The following is a 22,610-nucleotide window of genomic DNA, read 5'->3' as shown; positions in this document are numbered from 1 at the left end:
TTTGTGCTAAAAAATGCATCAAATGGCTAGCTGGTTAAATTGATTTACTATTATGTAAATGGCAACAATTTTTGTATCCAAGACAACTATTGACTGATCAATAAAGTGAAATAATTCATGTTACCAAACAGTCGTAATGAGTTTTTGTGTTGATTTAGTTTCTGAAGACTCCTTCTATGAAAATATAACTTTGGGAATAACAAAAGTCTTAGGTAATTAAAGTAACTTTTATTCATATAGCAACAAAATGTTACCAATTATTGGTAAGAATTAGCTTTGTGTTTAGGTAAAAATTGAAATCCATCTGGAACTGGACCTAGCAACATTTCACTTATTTTAACCCAGTCAGCACAGTTTCCAGATGCCATTAAAGTTTCCAAATCATTGCGACCAAAGTATAATGGAGGCCTTTCGTTAATTTTTTGAGGCGGTCTTTCTAATATACCAACAGGTATATAGCGGTATAAAAATGAAAGCCACTCAAGTAGAAAGCGTCTTGTATTTTCTACACCTTGTGTATCTGAGCCCCAATGCTCTAATCCAAAGTTTGTGAATTTTTTTATTATATCAAATCTTTCATTACTGCTTATGTCCCACAGTTTCTGCTCCTTTATTTCTGTAAATATCCATGGCTTTATTAACGCACCCCTACCAATCATGACACCTTGAACTGTTGGAGCTACTTCTCTTCTGTACATATAATCTTCATAACTTAAAATATCACCATTACCAAAAACAGGACAAGGCAAACCTATTTTAGCACAAGATTCAATGTAGTCCCAATCTGCTAATTTTGTATATCTTGCTTCTCTGGACCTACCGTGTAGTGTTATTAGCGAAGCACCCCAGTCTACTACTTTTGGAATAATGTTATGTGCAATTTTTTTGTCCTGATATACACCAGTCCGCATTTTTACAGTAAATGGTATGCTTAATAGACTTGAGGCACTTCTAACTGATGCTTCTAAAGCAGACATTCTGTGCATCATCCCACTGCCTCCACCTTTCTTATAAATCAAATCTATTGGACATCCGAGATTTAAGTCAATAAAATCTAATTCTGTATTTTCTTGCAATAATTGAGCTACTTTTGCAATTCCATAAGCATTGTTTCCGCATATTTGAGCTCCAAATATATCCTCTGATTCATGTCTTTTAACCAATGCCCATTCCTGTTTTAGACCTTTTAATAAAGATTCACATAAAGCCATTTCACCACATGTGATATCAGCCCCATATTGTTTGCAAATTCTTCTAAATGGTAAATTACCTACAGTTGTTAGGGGGCTGAGAAATAATTTGTTTTGCCAGTCAATTTTCTTTCTTTCTCTTGGTAATAATTTAATCAAATCATCATCTATAACTGCTCCACTTTTGCTTATGATTTTCTCATTCTCCATTGTTGACTTACTAGTGTCACTTTCAGTTTCTTTTTTTTCAGGTTTATTCTTGGTATCTAGAGATTTAACCAATTTTTCAGCTAAGGAAAAATCATATTTTCGTTTTTGTAAACTTATTTGAAGTGATTGTTGTAAAGTATTTTTAACATCCTCTTTCCAAGTGCTAAATTTAGTTTCATCAATAATGTTAAGTCCATCTTTTGTTGTATGTCCAGAACCAAATCGACATGTAATTCCTCTAGGGCACCTTCCTCGAATGTTAAATAAATGACATTCATCACCTAAATCTTGTTGTTTAGAGTTTAAGTACTCAATGGGATTGTGAATGTATTTGCACTTTGTAAACTGGCATGCCTTAATTTCATCTTTGGAAATAATATTTATTATGGTTGGGCATGGTTTATTTTGTTTATCATCTTGAAATGTTTTTGGTCTTGCTTTGTTTTGGCCTCGTCTTTTTACCTTGCATTTATTGTTAGACGGATCTCCATTTTCATCACATCGGAGCTTTTTAGCTTCAGTTTCATTATCAATATCTTCACTTAATTTACGCTTATTAATTATTTCATTTTTTTCTGTTTTATTTTTATCTTGCTTTTGAATTATGAACTCTTTTTTTATATCACAAACACCGGCATTAGGATTTGTCATTATGTATTACCTAATTAACAATATTTAAGTTTTTTAAAGATAAAGAAAGATTTGTCAAAATCTGTACAAAATGAATATCACTATCAATATAGAGGTTATGGTTATAATGTTCTATTAATAATCTCTTAAAATTGCATTTAATATAGCATAGAACAACTACTTAGCTTAGCAAACCCGATATTTAAATTTTAATGTACATTACAACTGAGTACGTAATAGTATATATTATCATATTGCCCATGTGTTGACCATACCTCATACGGTAAGGTACGGTCTAAGCTACGTATTGTCAAAGTTGATAATAAACGTCAGACTTAAAATTTTCGATTTAATATAATAATACTGGACTTTTTATTGATATTTGAAATACAATTATTGACCGTTTAATGTAATGTTGATATTATTTTTTTAATTAAAATAAATATGGTAATTAAATTTATGATAGAATGAACAGTAGATTTGAAAATAATTTATTTCTTTTTGTATTTACTTTTTATTTGATGTTTTTTTTAATATCATAGTCATTTAATTAAATAATGAGGTTTACTGATTGCTAAAACTAACTATTTATACTATGAAAAGTTTTCTTGCATAGAGACCTAATACAGCTTCTTAAAGATAAATGTAAATTTTATCAAAAAAGTAAAAAATACAACAATACCTTGGACTGTCTTCATTTCGAAAAACTATGCGACGATTGCCACAAATTATCGATAGATTTTTATAACTTTGTAAATTGTCATGTCAAAATATTGAAAATACTATTCATGTTAATTCCAGAATTATTTAGGCTTTCATTAAAAATAAAAGAAGAAACAATAGTACTTATCCCGATCAAAAGTATCTTAACATAATGTAGCGACTACTGGCATAAAAATATGTGATTTATTTGCCAAATTTATTACACGGGCATATACAAAATTATGGTGACTCGGTCATCGATACAAATATTGGTCACAACATTAGCAGTATTTGTAATTTGTCATTTAGTACCTCCGAAGTACATATAATATTAAAAAAACTAGACGAGACAAAAGGTGCTAGCTGTGATGAAATTACTATTATATACAAAATATTAATTAGATAAGCAAGTGTCATAACTTTTCCATTGCCATAATTTTTAATCGTCCCCTTATGGCATGGCATGGCATTTTTCCAGAGGCATGGAAAAAATCCTTAGAAGGTCCAATTTATAAAACTGGAGATAAATAATTATTTTCTAATTATAGACATAAATAAATAATCTATTTTATCTACGTTAGCCAAAGTTTTTGAAATATTAGTCACAGAAAGAATGTCTTGGCATTTAAAACACCATCTCACTGCCCACCAGCATGGAGTCTTTAAATCACGGCCAACCACAATAAATCTTCTTTGCTTCACTTCCGAATTGTTTAAATCCATTGATAAACGCACTGCTGTTGATGTAATATATACCGATTTTAGTAAAGCATTTGACAAAGTAGACGACTACATTTTATTAAATAAACTGGCACAAGCTGGCATCGGCGCTTCATTACTATATTGGTTTAAATCATTTGTAGTTAAGAAAAACTTTTAAAGTGGTTACTACCAGTGACTACAATTCTAACTTTTTCTCAGCGCCTTCAGGTGTACCGCAAGGTTCACATCTTGGCCCGAACCTATTCAATGTGTTTTTTAACGACGTCATTAATTTTTTTTCTTCTCCTAAATATTTCTTATACGCAGATCACCTAAAAATAATGAAGCCTATGACTTACATGAAGATATAGGTAAATAGATTTACCAACTGGCTTTCATACTACAAATAAAATGTCACTCAATATCATAGTGTCACTACGTCCAAATTACTCGAAATAACTCACTTAAGCCAAACAAATATTTCATAGATTCTATCCAGATTTAACAATTAAATAACATAAGTGATTTTGGAATTATACTAGACTCTAAACTACGATATGATGTGCATATCTTGAATAGTGTTTCAAAAGGATTGAAATTATTGCGATTTGTCTTAAGAAATGCCAAAGATTTTAAAAAGTCGTCCACCAAAATTACATTATTTAACACTCTTGTCCGTCCTAACCTTAAATACAACAGTATAATCTGGAACCAATATTATTATGTATACACTAAAAGACTAGAAAGCTTCCAAAAACGTTTTCTCTACCACCTTTTTTTTTTTTGAACGCTGGAAAAACTTGATACGCGTTTTCTCCACGGGAACTGTGGGGGTGTATGTGAGGCTCGCCGGTGTCCAAGGGGCCGAGTGCATGGCCCGAACATCGGAATACCTACTAAAAACCACCGGTACCCTTTCCGTCTTAACGAGGAGCGCTACGGGATCGGATTTCGGATGTTACCGTGACACTTTTCTCTACCACCTGTCATACAGTGAACATAAGGCTAAGGCCTCCTCTTCCTTTTGAGGAGGAGGTTTGGAGCTTATTCCACCACGCTGCTCCAATGCGGGTTGGTAGAATACACATGTGGCAGAATTTCAATGAAATTAGACACATGCAGGTTTCCTCACGATGTTTTCCTTCACCGTTAAGCACGAGATGAATTATAAACACAAATTAAGCACATGAAAATTCAGTGGTGCTTGCCCGGATTTGAACCAACGATCATCGGTTAAGATTCACGCGTTCTTACCACTAGGCCATCTCGGCTTATACTGACATGCTTATGTCTTATAAAATGGCAAATGGAACATTTGGTTGTGGCGACTTGCTTCAACAAATTAATCCTAATCTCGCTTACCTCGTAGAAACGTTTACAATCACTTTTATATTTCTACATCCAATTCAAATCTTGGACACTATGCTTCTTTGTGTAGGATCTGCACACTATAATGCGCTTTGTAAACAGCACACTGACTTAAATATTAACCTCAGAATTATCTAAGTTTAAAAAATATTTTCCCAATACTTAATGTTTTGTTTTATTTTAAAAAGTTTTTTTAAGTTTCATTATTATTATTTACGACATTTTATTTTGAATACATTTTATATTTTGTTATGTAATATGTACTTAACTCACATTTCAAACAACAACTAACACAAATTAGTCTTAATTTAACCATTGTTTATCTTTTTATAGTTTCTGTGTTTATTTATTGAGTATGTTATTTTTAATTTCTGTTTAGTCATTATTTATGTGTTTGCTGTGGTCTCCTTTAATTGAAGGAGCACGGCTATTTTAAAACATTATTCCAGGATGTAATGTACTCGTAAGTGTGTACACTTTTTGGAGATCCTTAATAAATAAATAAAATCTGTAACAGTGTTGTTACATTTTACATTTTTACATATCAACTCTAAAAAAAAATGGAATAAGGCGGAATTAGTAACCTTTGTCCGTGACTTGGCCAGCATCAGCCTTTTTTCCTATATTATCAAAGGGAACTTTACGATGTAATCTTTATCTCGTCGCATAACATGCCCAGATCGCATTCGACTCTCAAGAATATTGTCCACAATGGAAGCGACCTTTAAAAAAGCATCTAGTGTTCATTGCAATTTTTAGTTAATATTTAGAAAGATCTTTATCTTTATAGTATGTTAGTTTGGAAAACCTAAATAGAAAAGTTTATATTTAAAAACACAACGTTCTTTTAGAGTCCGATTCAAGAATATCTAATGTTGTCGTTGAACGCCGCCCACCATGCGACCGTGTGGCGCTTTCAAATTGGGAACAGAGGCATTCAGCAACATTACCAGAAGATTTACGCAATTTTTATGCATCGACCGATGGTTTTGATTTGTCCTGGCATTATAAATACTCAGGAAAGAAACTTTTTAATATTTTATTTGGAATGCAAGCTAACAAAGAGCCCAACTGATGATAATTGGTCATTTCAGCCTATATACTTCTCATTGTAAGAAGTTTATATGTTGTAAAAATAAAATAGTAAATACAATATCTCACTTACCATTCAAATAAAGCTTACAACCACCAAACATACAATGTAAAATTGTTTAGTGTGTTTGCACAATGTAGGTGATAAGAGTGCAATAATTATTATTTTATTTAACAATAGTGTTGAATATTTATTGCAGCTGATGAAATTTTGTCTGTGGGATCAATAAGAGTAAATGCATTAAATGATTTGTGCTTGAGTTCTGCACTCAAAGATCTATTAGATTTTTCACTTACGCGTCCAAGTAATGGTCCACGTCCGGTACTGAATACTAAAAGTAAGGTTTTCGAAATTGACAACTGCAGAAATATAGGAAAGGTAAGAAAGTGGTGAATATTTCTTATTTTTTTATTGATTGAAATAGATTTTATTTCGATATAATTTGATTGATCTAAATGATCTCCATTATGTTACTCATATTCATATTTTCTAAATTCTTTTTTACATCACTATAAAATGTATTATTATGTATGCGTTATGGTGTTATATGGCTTCGGTCGTATGATCGTATTCACATTCTCTTTTCATCAAATTATCGTTATACATAGATTTAAGCATAAAAATAAGCTGTGGAGTTAATAAAACACAATTGGTTGTATAAATTATAACTTACGGATTACTTTCAGGTGTGTTTGATATACACCGGTGGATGTTGGTCTATATGGCTTGCAACGAGAGAGGGGTCATGGGGTTGGTTAGCGCATTCGTTTACCAATTATTTTAGAATGGCTCTCGTGCATCTCGGTCTTCCAGGCTGGCAGGCGGCCTTTGCAAATCTGCCTCTAATACCATGGGCTGAGGTAATGTATATTTTTTTCACTACATTCAGTTATTTGAAATAAATAGTTTTATTACATAAGTAGTTCAAATAATGCATTAGAAAATGGGCATGTAACGTTTTAAAAGGTTTAACAAGAACGCTACACTCATTGCTACGCAGAATACTGTTTATAACGTACTTAAGGTATTTTTTTAATTAAATATATATTTTTTTATATATCTGTTTTCTATTGATTTTTTAATAAATTGTAGTTTTTGATCGGTTTTCCTGGTCTTGTTGTAATATTAAAGCGACACTTGAGCTGAAGGGGTTCAGTGGTTAAAACATCTGAGTCTTAACCAATGTTTGTCGGGCTAACTTGGGCAAGCACCACAGAATTTTCATGTGCGATAATTCATCTCGTGCTGTGCGTGGCTCGCAAAGGAAAATATTGGAATCCTGCACGTGTTGGATGAAAATCTGCCACATGTGTATGCATCTGCGTCAGAGCAGCCAGGTGTAATAACCCTTAACCTTCTCTGAAAAAAGAGAGAATCCCAGCAGTGGGACATTTACAGGCTGTTACTTTACTTCACTTTAAAACGACACTATAAACTATTGTGTGTAAGTCACTATAAAAAAATATTGTTAATAATTTGCCTGAAGTTGATTTACTGAGTGTTCTTATTTTATTTATGATACTGTTTATAGAAAATATAAACAATATATTTTTACTTTTTTTTCTTATAATCACAGCAATTATTTCTTCTATTGGCGCCGCATCTTTTGGAGAAAACAGAAATTGAACAGAACGCGATCTCTGTTACCAACGAAACTGGTCTGAACCACATTGATCCTACCATATTTAAGTCTTCAGTGCGTCATCACAAAAATACTTCACGGCCATCAAACCAATAACCTTAAAAAAATCTTATGAGTTGGCATATATTTAATAAAAATTGAGTATTGCAGTTTCAAGAATATGTTTTATTATTTAATTTGGCAAAAAAATAAAAATGGAGTAAATTTAACCGCGAAAATAAAATAAAGCGTAAACTTACATATTAATGTATATTGAAAATCCTCGATACAATAAAATTTACAGCTAATTAACAAAATAAAATGGACGGAATGTAAAATCCTTATGAAATTCAAGCTAATATTACAATAAGAATATCTATGGTATAAAAGTTCTTAACATTAGCAGATCGTAATTCATTAGCGAAAAATCTGAAAGCATTTGAACTATTTTATACGTATTAGTATAAATCGGTCCATACTTTGCAGTGAAGAATTTATTATAAAAAATATGAAGTGATGTGTCTTTGTAATACAAAATCTTACATTTCTAAGTGGCAACTTAATTCAATTAACAGTACACACAAAAAAATACTGAGACATATTATTAATTAATCAATAATTTGTGAGTGTGTTTTATAAGTAAATGCATTACATTCCTTACGAATGATCGCCTTACAATTAGATAAACTTAGAACCTTTTTATACACCTAAAACACACATTACTATCGTTACTTTAGTAACAGATAACTATATCCAGGTGGGATTAAATTTTGAACACTAAAGAGATTGTGATCATACTAGAGTGGTTTAGTGCGTTAAGTAGGGACCAGCGCCGAACTGTCGTGCCTCGTGGTTTCCTACCTTATTAGCGCCATTATTAGAGCTTTGGACCTGGCGTCATAGATGTCATCATGTTTATTTATTATCTTATCTAAAAATAAATTTCTAAGACTGAAATTTGAGTGCTCTTTGTGCAGCTCCGTCCTGATAAGATTCCAACAGTTTTGGTTTTAGCGGCTTTTATCACTTGGCGCCTAGAGCGACTGCTCCATTGATTCTACAGTAGGGCCAGCGCTGATAAGGGTTATAAGAACATTTACATTTGTAATGGTAACAATTTTCCTATGGAAGGGTACATTAAGGAATAAAATTATTGGAATGATTATTACCAGTTATGTTAAAGCGGCTGCGACTGCGCTCTATTTATATCTCGATTAGATTCGAGCCAAAATTAAGCAATACAACTTATGATATTACTCAATCTAAAACAGTCGATAGCATTACGGTTGTATATAACCATGTGATGATAAATATTTTAATAAACAATACATTTATTGTTTGAAACAAATTATTTCCATGAAAAAATTAATATTTATATAAATCGTTTAAAAATATACAAGAATATATGTATATATGTACTATATAATTATTTGTGATTATTTCGTGTTGAATTGCGTACATTATTTTAGTGTAAGGTGTTCATAGTAGAGACCAATGTTGCAAATTTAACTTTTCCACATGTGATCGATTGCCTTTTACAATTATTCTATTAATTCTTGTTTATGCCATGTCGTTATTAGAGTGATTAATAATATTCATGATTAAAGATAATGGCGATGATATATTAAAATATATCAACGGTCTATATAAATTCGTCATGTGATGGTTTACTTTCCTTTAATACTTGTCTTATTTTGCACTAATACGAATTAAATGAATAGTCGAATAGCATAAATATCATTATTTTCATATTCATAATTTCAATTCATTAGTATTTCTATTTCTGATAATACTATTATATTATATATTGTTGCGATCAATTATTATAATAGTGTATCTTCAAAGCTGTTCATGTAACATTTGCTCAAAATGTTCTAAATGCATATCATATCAACTCTAACTATTAACTATTTAGCTCTATAGAAGTCTACTATGTTATATTTCGTTGATACACGGATCGCTCAGTAGATCCAGGTGACGGGCACCCACTGGTGGTCGGTGGACAGCGAGTGCAGCGCGTCCATGAGTCGCGCGTGCGTGGTGTCCGAGTTGCTGTTGGTGAGCACCAGGTCGATGTACTTCTCGTATTGGCGCTGAATGCGCGCGCTGTCTTCTAGAGTCTGTTTCATATCTTCTTCCTGTAAATTATTAGTTTATATATTAGCTTCATTTAGGTTTTTTTTTTTTGTCAATATTAATTAAGATATTCAAATATTCACTTTTATCCAACGAATATAAATTTGCGGGGCTGGGTCTTGAAACGTTGGGTCCATGGTCATCCGATACAAAAATAATCATAAAGAACTTTCTAAGAAACTGGTCCACACTTCTGGACCCAATAGCTGGCGCTTATTTAGCCCAAAGGCTGAGTCTAGCGGTGCAAAGAGGCAACAGTGCCAGCGTCTTGGGTACAATGCCACAGGACAATCTTTTAGACGGCGTGTTTCTGCTTTAAATTTGTAATGTGTATTTTGTTCTTTTTATTTTAATTTAGTATTTTATAAAAATGTCTGTATATATAAATATACTTAAATTATTCAGATGTTTTTTATTAGTTGTAAGTTGTATGCATGGAATATTAGATGTTATTTCCCTTGTGTATGTAATAATGCTCATTCGACCCTTTCGACCCGAACACAGCACACGAAGTGTAGCCGTGAAGCAATAGAATTACTGATGAGTGGGTGCTACACCTGGGATTGTACAAAGTTTTATCGCCAGTAGTTACTTGAGAAGTGGTTTGATTTTATTCGTGTTCAATATAAAGAGCATGAAATCCAGTTTACCTCGTATAGTGACGCAAGCGACTCCAACGTGCGCGCGCGTCTCGAACTGTAGCGTATGGAGCTCTGCCGATCGAACTAGACGGCGCATGCGCAACCGTCACAAACATAAAAGTTTATATCTACTTCAAAACATGCCATAAAATAATGTCAGATATAATATATATTTTTAGCACAACAATAAATTGTAAATAATAATCTATCAAAAAAATAAGTATATAATATATACTATAATAACAGAACTATTCTATATTATCTACTTTAATAACTCAAATATATAAATTATAATATATGAAAAAAATATATATACATGCTATACTGTATGCAGGTATATGAGAACTAGAACTATTGTTTTTTTTTTTGTATTTCTAAATCTGAATGTTATTTAAAGATAAGGTTAAAAGGTGAACTAGTTTTTACCGTTAGGTTGCGGTTGGAGGCGTACGTGAGGTTACGTAATTGTTCGATGCCCGGTGCTGAGATCATTACAACGTACGGCAGAAATTCGTTGCTATTGTGTAGAAGTTTCAGTGATTGTGGAGCGCAGTCCAGTATACACATTTTACCTATTCAATATATTAAATAACAAATCAATTATAACAAAAATATCATTGAATGTAAATCAGTAATTTATACTTATATTTCATTATAACCTTGTAAGAGGAGGGGATGTAGTGATGGAGAAAGGAGATGAGTGAGTGAGGAAGAGAATGACTCGCATTTTAACTTGTTTATTTTTTTAAATAGTTTTGGAGTTCATGTATTAAAAAAAAATGTGTACCTTCTTTAATAACGGCTCTTATAGAGTCTAAATGAGTTCCATACAGGTGTCCATTGTGTTCTCCGTACTCTAGAAAGCGTCCCGCGTGAGCATCGCGCTCCATCTCCTCGCGGGATACGAACCAGTACGACATGCCGTTCTCTTCAAGCGGTCGAGGAGGACGCGACGTATCTATAAAATATATTTCAGTTTTTTTTTTTTTTTTAAAACAATTATAACATTCCATTACAAAAAAAATGTTTCTATGAGGCTAATTAATTTTTTCGAAGTATATTGTCATATGAAAATTGTATTAGGTTTTATAATATTAAAATTAATCTTTTATATATTGTTACAAAAAAGATTCTTGCATGCTATAGTGGTCAATTTAATGATGTAGGTTATGTTTACTCGTTGGTAGGGCTTTGTGCGAGCTCGTCTGGGTAGGTACTACTCACTCATCAGATATTCTACCGCAAAACAGCAGTACTTGTTATTGTTGTGTTCCGGTTTGAAGGGTGAGTGAGCCAGTACAATTACAGGCACAAGGGACATAATATCTTAGTTCCCAAGGTTGGTGGCGCATTGGCTATGTAAGCGATGGTTGACATTTCTTACAATGCCAATGTCTAAGGGCGTTTGGTGACCATCTGGTGGCCCATATGCTCGTCCGCCGATCTATACTAAATAAAAAAAAATAGGTATATAATGGTACAGACGCGGCACGACGGCGCCGAAGCGGTCGGGCTGGTCCTGTATGAGGCGGTTCTTGAGCGTGCGGCGGCCCACGCCGCGCGTGCCGACGAGCGCGAGCACGCGGCGCAGGAAGGGCGGCGTGCGCGCCACCTCCTCGTACAGCGCCAGCTCCGCGCCCTCCAGCTGCACGCTCGACCGGGACTCGTACACGAACTTCTTTTTCTTTTTCGATATCTAAGATTTATTCGTCTACGTTTACTATTACTGTTTTATGTTATCTGACCGATATGCCAGGATTATAAGTTTTTACTGAACATTCCCGATACCTTTCCCACATATTTTATTTTAACATAACACTTTGAACGCATCTAGTGGTGGTAATCGAATAAATTAACTGATGATAGATTGAATAATAATAATATCCTGGGACATTTTTCACACACGGCCATCTGATCCCAAATTAAGCTTGTACAAGGCTTGTGCTATGGAAACCGGACAACTGATATACTACATATACTAATTTTTACTTTTGTATTCAAGATTAAAATTTTACCAGGTCTTTACATAATCGTGAAAAGTTATTACATACTAATATTATAAATACGAAAGTAACTATGTCTGTCTGTTACGCTTTAAAAGGTAAGCCACTGAACTGATTTTGTTGAAATTTGATGTGAAACAAGCTTGAACCACAAGGAAGGATATAGGCTATTTTATTATACGTAACACAACAACACAATAACAGCCTGTTAATGTCCCACTGCTGGGCTAAGGCCTCCTCTCCCTTTCGAGGAGAAAAATAAGGTTTGGAGCTTATTCCACCACACTGCTCCAATGCGGGTTGGTAGAATACACATGTGGCAGAATTTCAATAAAATTAGACACATGCAGGTTTCCTCACGATGTTTTCCTTCACCGTCAAGCACGAGATGAATTATAAACACAAATTAAGCACATGAAAATTCAGTGATGGTTGCCTGGGTTTGAATCCACGATCATCGATTAAGATTCACGTGTTCTAACCACTAGGTCTTCTCGGCTTTTTTTACGTAACACCCAAAACAAAAATCGCGAGCAAGGCCGCGGGCGAAAACCTGACAAACATATAGTTTTTAGTAAGAACATGTATTAGTAACAGCTTGTAAATATCCAACTGTGCAGCATTGGCCACAAGCCGAGATTGTGATAAGATTTGGAGCATTTTTGACTGCTTCAACTTTTTCCTTCACCTCAAGCATGAGATAAATTATAAACACTAATTAAGCATATGAAAACTGGTGCTTGGGTTTGAAGCTACAATCTTCGGTTAAGATCCATCTGTTGTAGCCACTGGGCCAGGTTGGAACATATTATACAATATAAAAAATTAAAATACACTTACTCTTGCTCCACATATACTAATTTTATGAACAAAATCAGCCTCAGGCGGTACATAAGCTTTTCGTCTCTCTTCCAACTCAGGTGATGGAACTAAACCTACTATGTCAGGTTTTTCTACATGACTTGCCTGCCACCAATTAGGATCTCTTCTATCCGAAACCTTTGAAAAGAGAACCAATTTTATAATAAAATCTTAGCCAAAAAAAAACTTATTTTAAATGTTTATAATATTATTTTGTCTTACTTGTAAAATATCACCTTTCTTAAATTCTAAACCAATCTCTTTACATGGCAATAATGTATCTTCGGAGGGATCATAATCAAATAAGGCTCTCATATAACACTGAAATTTATATAAACATACTAATAAGACAAACATTCACAATTTAAATATTATATTCAATATATATTTTTTCAATTTAATGCTTATGACTTACACTTAATTTATTAGTTAATTGAGCATTTTTCTCTTTAAGGTTAGGTCCAACTTTGAGTGTTACTCTATCATTTGGCTTAGAGACAGCGTCTTTTAGCTGGTCTTCTGTATTTATTTGTACTCCATCCACTTCTAGCAACACATCACCTACACTCAGCAGTGCTTGCTTTGCTGCTGCACTGCCAGCGAGGATTCTAGCTACTATCAACTGACCATGTTCATCGGTTGTAACCTTAAATAAATTAACTACATACAGTATGATCATAAATTCATTCACTTAAATTATAATTCATTATATCTCTATAAAACAAATGAAATTGGTAACATATATTCATCTTATAGAGTAATACAATCCTAGTTTAGATTGTAGAGTTGTTATGTTGTATGCATGAAACAATATTAGTACTTACAGTTAAACCCAATGGTTGTCCAGGTACTTTTCTAAGACCTACAACTTTAACAGTCTCCACTGGCATGTCTCCGTTTTGATCTGGACTTATATCAAGGCTCTCAGCTATGTCTTTTTGTTCTTCTTTTAAAGTTTTCTCATCAATCCCAGATCCACGTTCAAGCCAGATTTTTCCAATTTGATCATGAGCGTCAATAAGTGCCTATTTAAAAGACTAAATAATTAAGAAGTAAAGATGAAGAAACAGTTACTGACATTACATCATAAGTATCAAATAAGAAGTATAAATGAATTTAGGAGCTGGATTTTACACGAATATTTAATGCTTTACTGGACTACAGCGTAATATCACTTGTCCTTCAATGTCGTTAATAATCGGAGTTACAGCAAGAAAGTACAAATATAAACTATTTGGCTAGCTCATTTAATGTTAAATTCTTACCTTAAAATGTACTCGGGACAACAATATAGCCAGTTCAGCTTGCTCGATAGTCCGTATGTTGTTGCCACGATATTCACTGAGCGACTTTATTATGTTTACATTATCCAGGGAGACTGGCTTTACGATCAAGTCCTCCTCTGAATCGATCGCCTATAACATCAACACGTACACTAAGATCTACTTAAAATTTAAATCTTCGATTAATTCATAAAGATTGTACAACAAAAAGAATGAAACAAAAAACAGGCTTAGGCGTGGCACTTGTTTATTTCATAATTTTGAATGAAAACTTATATTTTAAACGCAACACATACCACAATATTTGAAAATAAGTATAAAAAGATACATAAAATATGGCAAAATTATTATATATACATATACATAAATAAAATAAGTTTTTAACGAATAAACTGACCAATATAAAAGTACACACCCACTCGGTTTCTCATTGAGAATTCGTTTCGCATTGCGTGTTTTTGTTTAAGTGTATGCACATTGTAAAAATATATTTCATACTCTATTACCTTTCCATAAAGCTGAAAATTCGTTTTGAATATGACACAGTATTTATGACACAGAAATGATATTATCAAAGTTCCGTGTCTGTCAAAAGTGGCTTTGAGAAACAGATAAAAAATAACATTCCATGATAATTTTAAAGTAATGTTTTTTTTTTCAAGCAAAGCAAATCAATTTATTTAGATAAACAACCAACACACCTTATAAGCCACTTTTCGATGTATTTTTTTGTTTAATTGTGTATATAGTATGTTTACTAAAAACTGCTCAAATGGAGCAACGAGGAATTGCTTCTTTATTGTATATGGAACCACTCTTGAAGTATTCAACAAAAATTGACTAAGATATTGTGAATTATTCCCTTTGTTTTATTCCCCATCGATGGCAGAAGTGTGTCAATTATTTTAAAGGCACAAAAGATAAACATCTTTGATGATTAGTGCCGCATTGATGGTGTACAGAATGAATTAATATCACTTATAATAAAATAACGATGGCATTATTTATTAATATAGTACCGTTTATTATACTTACACCATACTTTCTAGCAAAATCAGGACTTTCTACTATGCTTTTTAAAAATATCACTTCATGATTTGACAGATCTTCTTCAGGCTGCGGTTCTTCTTGTATTTCTACAAAAATAACAGTAAAATACTCATTTTTGTCTGATAATAATAAATTATTCCAAATAATGTAGTTACTGCATAAGTATTCTATTATTCGGTAAAAGAAACATGCTTGAAGTAAGATTTATATTTCATGTCGAAGATACTTTCTTTATTACTAGTTCGGAAAAACATACATCAGAGAAAATAATTCTTCGTCAATTTTCCGTTTTTATTATAACATATAAATGTGGAAACAGATTTTAAATTTTATGCCGTCTTCCTCATAATCGATTACTTTGGTTATATTTCAAGATTATTTATAAGGAACCTAAGTAAGCCAATATTTATTTACCTAACATGTAAGCGATACAAGCATTGACCTTTCATATTTAACCACCAGTAAGAACCACCATTGTTTCGGAAGTGAAAACTTTAACCTGAGAAAAACAAATAAATAATCTTTGTGTTTTTTTGTCAACATTAAGTATAGAAATGTTTGAATCTGCTGTAAACTTGGATAAATGGTGCTATTTACCATATTAACATTACCGGCTGAGACCTGCCTCTAGGATTTATTTCAAGTTGAGTCACAAATACATATATATATATATATATATATATATATATATATATATATATATATATATATATATATTTAATGTAAAAGAAAAATCATTATGATTTTCATTTGGTGTGGACATTATTAATTGCGATAATTGTGCAATAAAGAAATAAGAACTGATTCTGCCATATGGTAGCGTTGCGTTGTCAATTGGCAGCTTCAAATTTGTTAAAAAACAGGGTTTTACTTTTTCCTGATATGAGTACCTATCTGGTATTCACTTTCATCAGAATCCCTTCTTTTGGTAAACTAAGAAAGTTAAAAAAGCAAACATCCATTCTCTGACTTTTATAATACCTTTTAAAGCTACATTTTAATGTTTTGAATAAATATTCATTGTATATATACACAATGAATATTTATTCATCTCAGTGAAGCCTGGGGTACATTATTTGACCTTTATTACGTATTTATATGAAACATGAGCAAATTATTTCTTTATTTATATAACATTTTTGCGGAGACATAACAGTTACCCAATTCATCTCCCTATGATGATAAAAAATAAAAATCGAATCTTTCCTAACAATACTTCTTTATAATTTTTGAGTTGGTAGTGGGGGGGTGTGAAAGAACAAAAATAGTGATCAAATAACACAAACCCCCACAGAGCTGAATTTTGGTAGAAGTCTTGGGTACACCAAAAGAAATAAAAAACCAAAAGTCCCCATCGATCCCATGTGTGCTAAAAAAGTTATTCAAGGTCAAAGGTCAACATTTTCCTTCAACTTTTAGAATGGCGATATCTTAGGATTGGTGACATTTAGGAAAAAAAAACTACAAGGATAGTACATTATAATGTTAATGGTTTTTCTGTCAAGAACCTCTCAGTAAAAGATCGTAATCTAGACATTGGCAGTTTCATATAAAGTCGTTAATCCTGCGCCTGAACTCATTTCGTTCGTGTCGGGTTTGCCGTCCCAAGAGAATACGAATGTGATAGAATGGATAGTACACTTATGTTAGCGCACATACTTGTGCACTATACTACATACTGTACCGTTGTACTGTATCGTTCCCGTTAGCTAATCTCTCTTGAGAATAGCCGTCGTGCCCAAATCGGTCAGGAAGACATCATCATATCATAAGAAGATATTTTTTATTTCTAAACTTCGTTAAATCGTATTTTTCTGCAATATCTATATTTTTTAGTTCGTGGGGGTTTTAGATAATATATTTAGTAGCCGAATGTAATTTTTACATGGTTACTCTTAGATTGTATCCGTATATAATCGTAAGCTTCCTATTATACTTCAGTAATCAGCAGTAGACGAATAAGTCGTTGATAATGTATAAGACTCAAAAATATTAGTCATTAGAATAACTATAAGTAAAACTAAGAGAAATATGGATAAACTTAGAATATATATACTTACTTAATATTATAAGTCCGAAGTGAGTTGTTTGTTACGCTTTCACGTTTTAACTACAGAACCGATCATCATGAAATTTTGCATACCTACAGGCTATCGGGGGTTCAGAAAAGGACATCCCACAGGGGTGAAGCTGCAGGCGGACACTAGTATGTTATTTATAGAATAGAATACATCGATAACTTTGAAATATAATTTATTTAAGAGTTATTTTAGTTTTCGTTACTATTTGGAGGCAATAAGTGGCTACAGATTCTAGTTACTAATATTATGGATCTGATCAGTGTTAGGAATATGTCAAATCATTTAAAAGTACTAAATTATCTATGGTTTTATTCTACAATCTTTGATTAGATTTTATATATTATCGATTAGATTCGTTGGAAGGCTACGCCTGAGTAGGGACTGTGCCTGATAATGTTGTATCAGTTAACACGTAAACAGTGGAAAGTTAAATAAACAAGTCAAAAGACATTTCGTGACAATAACACAATTAATTTACACCATACAATGTTTTCATGTTTTCAAAAAGCCACTCGAATTGAACTATTTCTATTCACGGCCAGTGTCACTAATAGAAACATGATAGATGTATGATCGGTCTACACGAAAATAGATTCTTGTGCTTTATTTTGCTTTTGTTTGGTTAGTAGATGCTTTGCATCGTAGACGTAGTCATCTATTTTGAATTTCATCATATTATCTAATTCATAGATTTTTATATTTTAAATCGATATTCCTTTGACCTTAATTTTTATGTCTTAGGTATGTTCGTGTTGTAAATATCCTACTATTTATTATTCATATGCCGTGATGCACACACCGTTCATGTCAACGACAAGTGCAACTCTAATAAAACAACGGAAAAATAATGAAAAGTGTATGACCACGGTTAAAACCAAAATATTTATATAAAATGAGTATCGATTTAGATTTCTGTTCCTATAATGAACTTGCTCATACCGCTCATCGCAGGCCTCACATCTTTTTTCCCATGCATTATAATATTTACGAGAGTATTCATCCAAATGGAAGTGTTAGGGTAATTTTTATCTACAAACATTTTTGATGAGGATTTTTATACAACTATTAATAACGCGGGATCAACAAATTGAAATGAAGTTGTGGTTTATTTTTAAATTTTTTTATAATCGTAAAGATGGTTTAAATAACGATAAAAAAATTAGAATACAAGTTTGTATTGTACTAGGATCACGAGTGAGTGCAAAATTAAAGTTAATCGATTGCATGAAAACTTATTTCAGAAGTTGACTTAGAATTTGTTTGCAAAATTTGAACCACACAGGTGAAATTAATCAAAGTCTTGTAAAAAGTTGTGTTACACAAGCATGTTTTGAATAAAAAAGCTCATTTTATATAATTCCGTAACAGCCTGTGAATGTCCCACTGCTGGGCTAAAGGCCTCCTCTCCTCTTTTTAAGGAGAAGGTATAAGGTAAGGTAGGTTTATATAATTGAGATAAAATAATACCTATAGTAGTATTAAAAAAAACACGTGTTTATAATTAATTCATTCAAGCGGTTATATTTTTACTTTAAAAAAAAAAATGTCACATTTATGACGAATTTATGAAGTATGCTCATGATGGATATCAATATCTCATTCATTACCAAGGTGAGTCGTCCAGAAGGGGGTTATGAAATGTCGCAGCCATTTGTTTTTTGACTTTCTAAAAGTGCAACAAACTATTAATCTTATACACAGCTTAAGAAAACTATGTATATAATTGATAAAAATCAAATCAAATGTATTTATTCGATTAAAAACTACAATAAAGTGTTTTTGAATCGTCAATATTTCAATTCTATCAACGCATCGCCTCGCGACAAAGAAAAGGAAAGAAACTTGCGTTGTTGCTCTTTTAAAATAAATCAGATTTAAAATGTAATTAGTATACACAAATATCTTCTTAAAATTTTTAAATATGTTAAATGGTAAATTGATTATATAATACCGGTATTTTATCACATATGCGTGCATTGCATTGCCCATAAACTCTCTGTGTCTTATGCAATCGGAAAGCACAGGGGTTACAGAAAAAGTGTGCCTAATGAGTTTCTTGCCGAAACTTATAAAACGACGTGCTGGTAACAGCATATTTGAATGAAATACATGCCAGACTTGCGTAGTCATCTTGTCCCTTTTTTACAACTGAAAAATTACTTCTTTTAAGGATAATTTTAGCGACATATTTCGATTGAATAATTATAAATATGTAATCAAAATATCATATGATTTCATTACTAATTCAGAATTCATCCCATTGGCCGGGTTTTGAGTAGTATAACTGAGAGTGTGATATTAGACGGCAGCCGACAATTTCTATAGTATAATAATTTGTATAGAATTAAATGTTGTTAAATAATTTTAATGCAAATGTATATGATTTTTACATATAATATTAATATAATTTAAATAACTTATTAAATAATAAGCAATAATATAATTAATAAGTAAAAAGATTGCCGACGGACGGATAATTGAATGTAAGCTAAATTCGATGAATCATAAGCCATGCAAAAATAATCACCTTGCGGAAATACTTATGCCGTGACATATATTTGCGTGCTGCGACTTCCAAGTAAGTCCCCTCAATAATCACAAAATGAAATTTATGCTTGCAAAATATAATAGTAACCTTTATACATTAAACATAACATTATTACTGGCTCTATTTAAATTTTGCTTTGAAGTTTAAAGAACACTGCCATTAAAAGTAAAATTTTTGACAAGTTTCAATTTTTCTTTTACCTTATCTAATTGATATATTATAAGCTTTCGTTTAATTGTTTTTTGTGGAATCAGATTTGTTTATTTCATTGGCAAGATGAGTAACATAGTTAAGATACTCAAATTCTGATTCCTTATAATCATATCGAGTATTTTACTATATTTTTTTGTTGTCTTATATAAATCTAAGAGTTACCTAAGTTTTTCAGTTTATTAACGTAACCGTACTTAGACCGTACTATATTTTTAACACATAACATTGTCATGTAATCGGTAGCACTAAACTCACTTAGGCTTTTAAAATTGAAGCGAAACTATTATGTCGATAGTTTGCGAATACATTAAGAGTGTATGCGCAAACAATTTAATGAGGCTCTGCGGATGTCTGTTACGTATCGTGTTTGACATTATGTGTGAAGCGATATATTCTATCTACTGAGTGGATTACAATGTTTGAATAGTAATTTGTTTCACATAAGATTTGAGGTTAAGTTTATTCACACGCCGATTTGCAAACAACTCACCGTCATCGGGAGGTTTATTGCTGACGAAATCCCTAAATCCTCGCCAGTTAACTGTGTAACGTCCACTACGTCGCACCATCATTTGGATCACAGGGGGTGCAACAGTAAATAACACGAAATATTCACTGTGCAGGTCGTGGCATCACCCGCATATGTAGCAGACGAGCACGACACTAACGGTTGCGTATACACGTCACGCGGCCGCGCCGTCAGCTGGGCGAGCGTGACGCGTCACATCGCCGCCCGCCCTCGCGCCTGCGCACAGCATTCGCTGAAACACGCTAGAGCTGCACATTGCATCTGATTATTTATATCGATGTTTTTTATTCCGCTCGCTTAATATCGAATTATGTTATGTATATCATATACTGGTGGTAGAGCTTTGTGCAATCTCGTCTGGGTAGGTACCACCCACTCATCAGATATTCTACCGCAAAACAGCAGTACTTGGTATTGTTGTGTTCCGGTTTGAAGGGTGAGTGAGCCAGTGTAATTACAGGCACAAGGGACATAACATTTTAGTTCCCAAGGTTGGTGGTGCATTGGTGATGTAAGGGATGGTTAACATTTCTTACAATGTCAATCTCTATGGGCGTTGGTGACCACTTACCCATCAGGTGGCCCGGCGAGCATATGCTCGTCCGCCTTCCAATTTTTTAAAGAAAATACTGCTTTTTCCTCGGTAGCGTTTTTTATTATTTAATTAATATATATAGACAAAAAGATTTTGACATCAAACTACTAATGCAGTTTGTAGATGATAAATTGTTGATTGTCTGAAAAATTACCCAACTTCTTCTATAGAGTTACGAGTGATTTTAGTATTATATAATAATGTCCCTTAAAGATATAACGATTTTTTGCGTTGATTATTATTTAAACAAAAACATCTTATGTTTATAAGCGCAAACTAATATAACAATGAAATTTTATTAATTTAAATTTAATAATAATTTACAAGTCGATATAGTGTTATCTGTAAGCACTATTCAAGAGCCGCCCGCCTCAGACCGCCGCCCGACCCCGTTAATATTTCGCAACTGTACTCCATTCGGCTTCCTCGTCTGATATGCTTTAGGGACGTTGCAAGGAAATAACAATAAGTTCCGAACTACAAAATTTAGTACATTTTATTTCACGAGTGAAATATGTATTGTTTAGAAAATCATTACCTTCGCAAATTTATAGCGTGTACTAAGTAAAATATTGAATTTTTATTTATTATTCATACTAATCCAGATATTTAAATTAATTATTTTTGTATTTCATTTCAACATAATGTTTATTTGTATTGAATTATTACTGAATATTATAAATACACTACATTACTTTATAATAATAGTCTGGGATTCTGATTTAGCTTTAACGCAAGAAATTTAAGCAATGTATATGAAATAAACTAATAGAAAGATATTCGCGAAGCGTTCGGTTCAAGTTTCCACGTTGCTTTATCGTTTTGATTTAGTTTGTGATACATTGTGTTGTGTAAATTTATGCATAAAAATATAACTACTGTGTATTTTAATATGAAAGAAATATATAATCATCTAAATTTATCAAACGATATTTATATAATCAAACGATATAAGTACATAATATTATAGTAATATAATAATAATATAATATCCTGGGACATTATTCACACACGGCCATCTGATACCAAATTAAGCAGAGCTCTTACTATGGAAATCAGACATATGATATACTACATATACTACTTTTCTTTTGTAAATACATACTTATATAGATAAAATAATTTGTAATTTGTAAAGATGTTAAAAACATTTT

The 22,610-nt window shown here is 32.4% G+C and overlaps 3 protein-coding genes across 7 annotated transcripts; 1 reads left to right on the top strand and 2 right to left on the bottom strand.

The window, feature by feature from the left end:
- Positions 1-99: 99 nt before the first annotated feature.
- On the top strand, positions 100-7,696 carry LOC126781400 (tubulin polyglutamylase complex subunit 2). The gene is made up of 5 exons (XM_050506362.1): positions 100-212; positions 5,654-5,818; positions 6,092-6,273; positions 6,582-6,755; positions 7,472-7,696. The coding sequence occupies exons 1-5, from the start codon at positions 137-139 to the stop codon at positions 7,631-7,633; spliced, it is 759 nt and encodes a 252-aa protein (XP_050362319.1). The 5' UTR covers positions 100-136; the 3' UTR covers positions 7,634-7,696.
- On the bottom strand, positions 209-2,312 carry LOC126781364 (tRNA-dihydrouridine(47) synthase [NAD(P)(+)]-like). Its single transcript, XM_050506319.1, has one exon. It carries the CDS (start codon positions 2,049-2,051, stop codon positions 258-260), a length of 1,794 nt encoding a protein of 597 aa, XP_050362276.1. The 5' UTR covers positions 2,052-2,312; the 3' UTR covers positions 209-257.
- Positions 7,697-7,746: 50 nt separating the features above from the next.
- On the bottom strand, positions 7,747-21,022 carry LOC126781360 (protein PALS2). 5 transcript variants are annotated; one of them, XM_050506310.1, is made up of 12 exons: positions 20,823-21,021; positions 15,476-15,576; positions 14,423-14,572; positions 13,982-14,182; positions 13,573-13,803; positions 13,380-13,478; positions 13,137-13,295; positions 11,779-11,989; positions 11,081-11,251; positions 10,720-10,865; positions 10,303-10,377; positions 7,747-9,654 (listed from the first exon to the last, which is right to left on the bottom strand). In XM_050506310.1, exons 1-12 carry the CDS (start codon positions 20,902-20,904, stop codon positions 9,478-9,480), a joined length of 1,803 nt encoding a protein of 600 aa, XP_050362267.1. In that variant the 5' UTR covers positions 20,905-21,021; the 3' UTR covers positions 7,747-9,477. The 5 variants fall into 5 exon arrangements, with proteins under 5 accessions (XP_050362267.1, XP_050362268.1, XP_050362271.1 ...); XM_050506311.1 differs by lacking the exon at positions 10,303-10,377 and having other exon boundaries at positions 20,823-21,022; XM_050506314.1 differs by lacking the exons at positions 15,476-15,576; positions 20,823-21,021 and adding an exon at positions 14,856-14,969.
- Positions 21,023-22,610: the final 1,588 nt, after the last annotated feature.

The sequence above is a fragment of the Nymphalis io genome, chromosome 3 (genome assembly GCF_905147045.1).
Source record: "Nymphalis io chromosome 3, ilAglIoxx1.1, whole genome shotgun sequence".
NCBI classification, from domain to species: Eukaryota; Metazoa; Arthropoda; class Insecta; order Lepidoptera; family Nymphalidae; genus Nymphalis; species Nymphalis io.
This window is presented reverse-complemented; position numbering and strand designations above follow the sequence as displayed.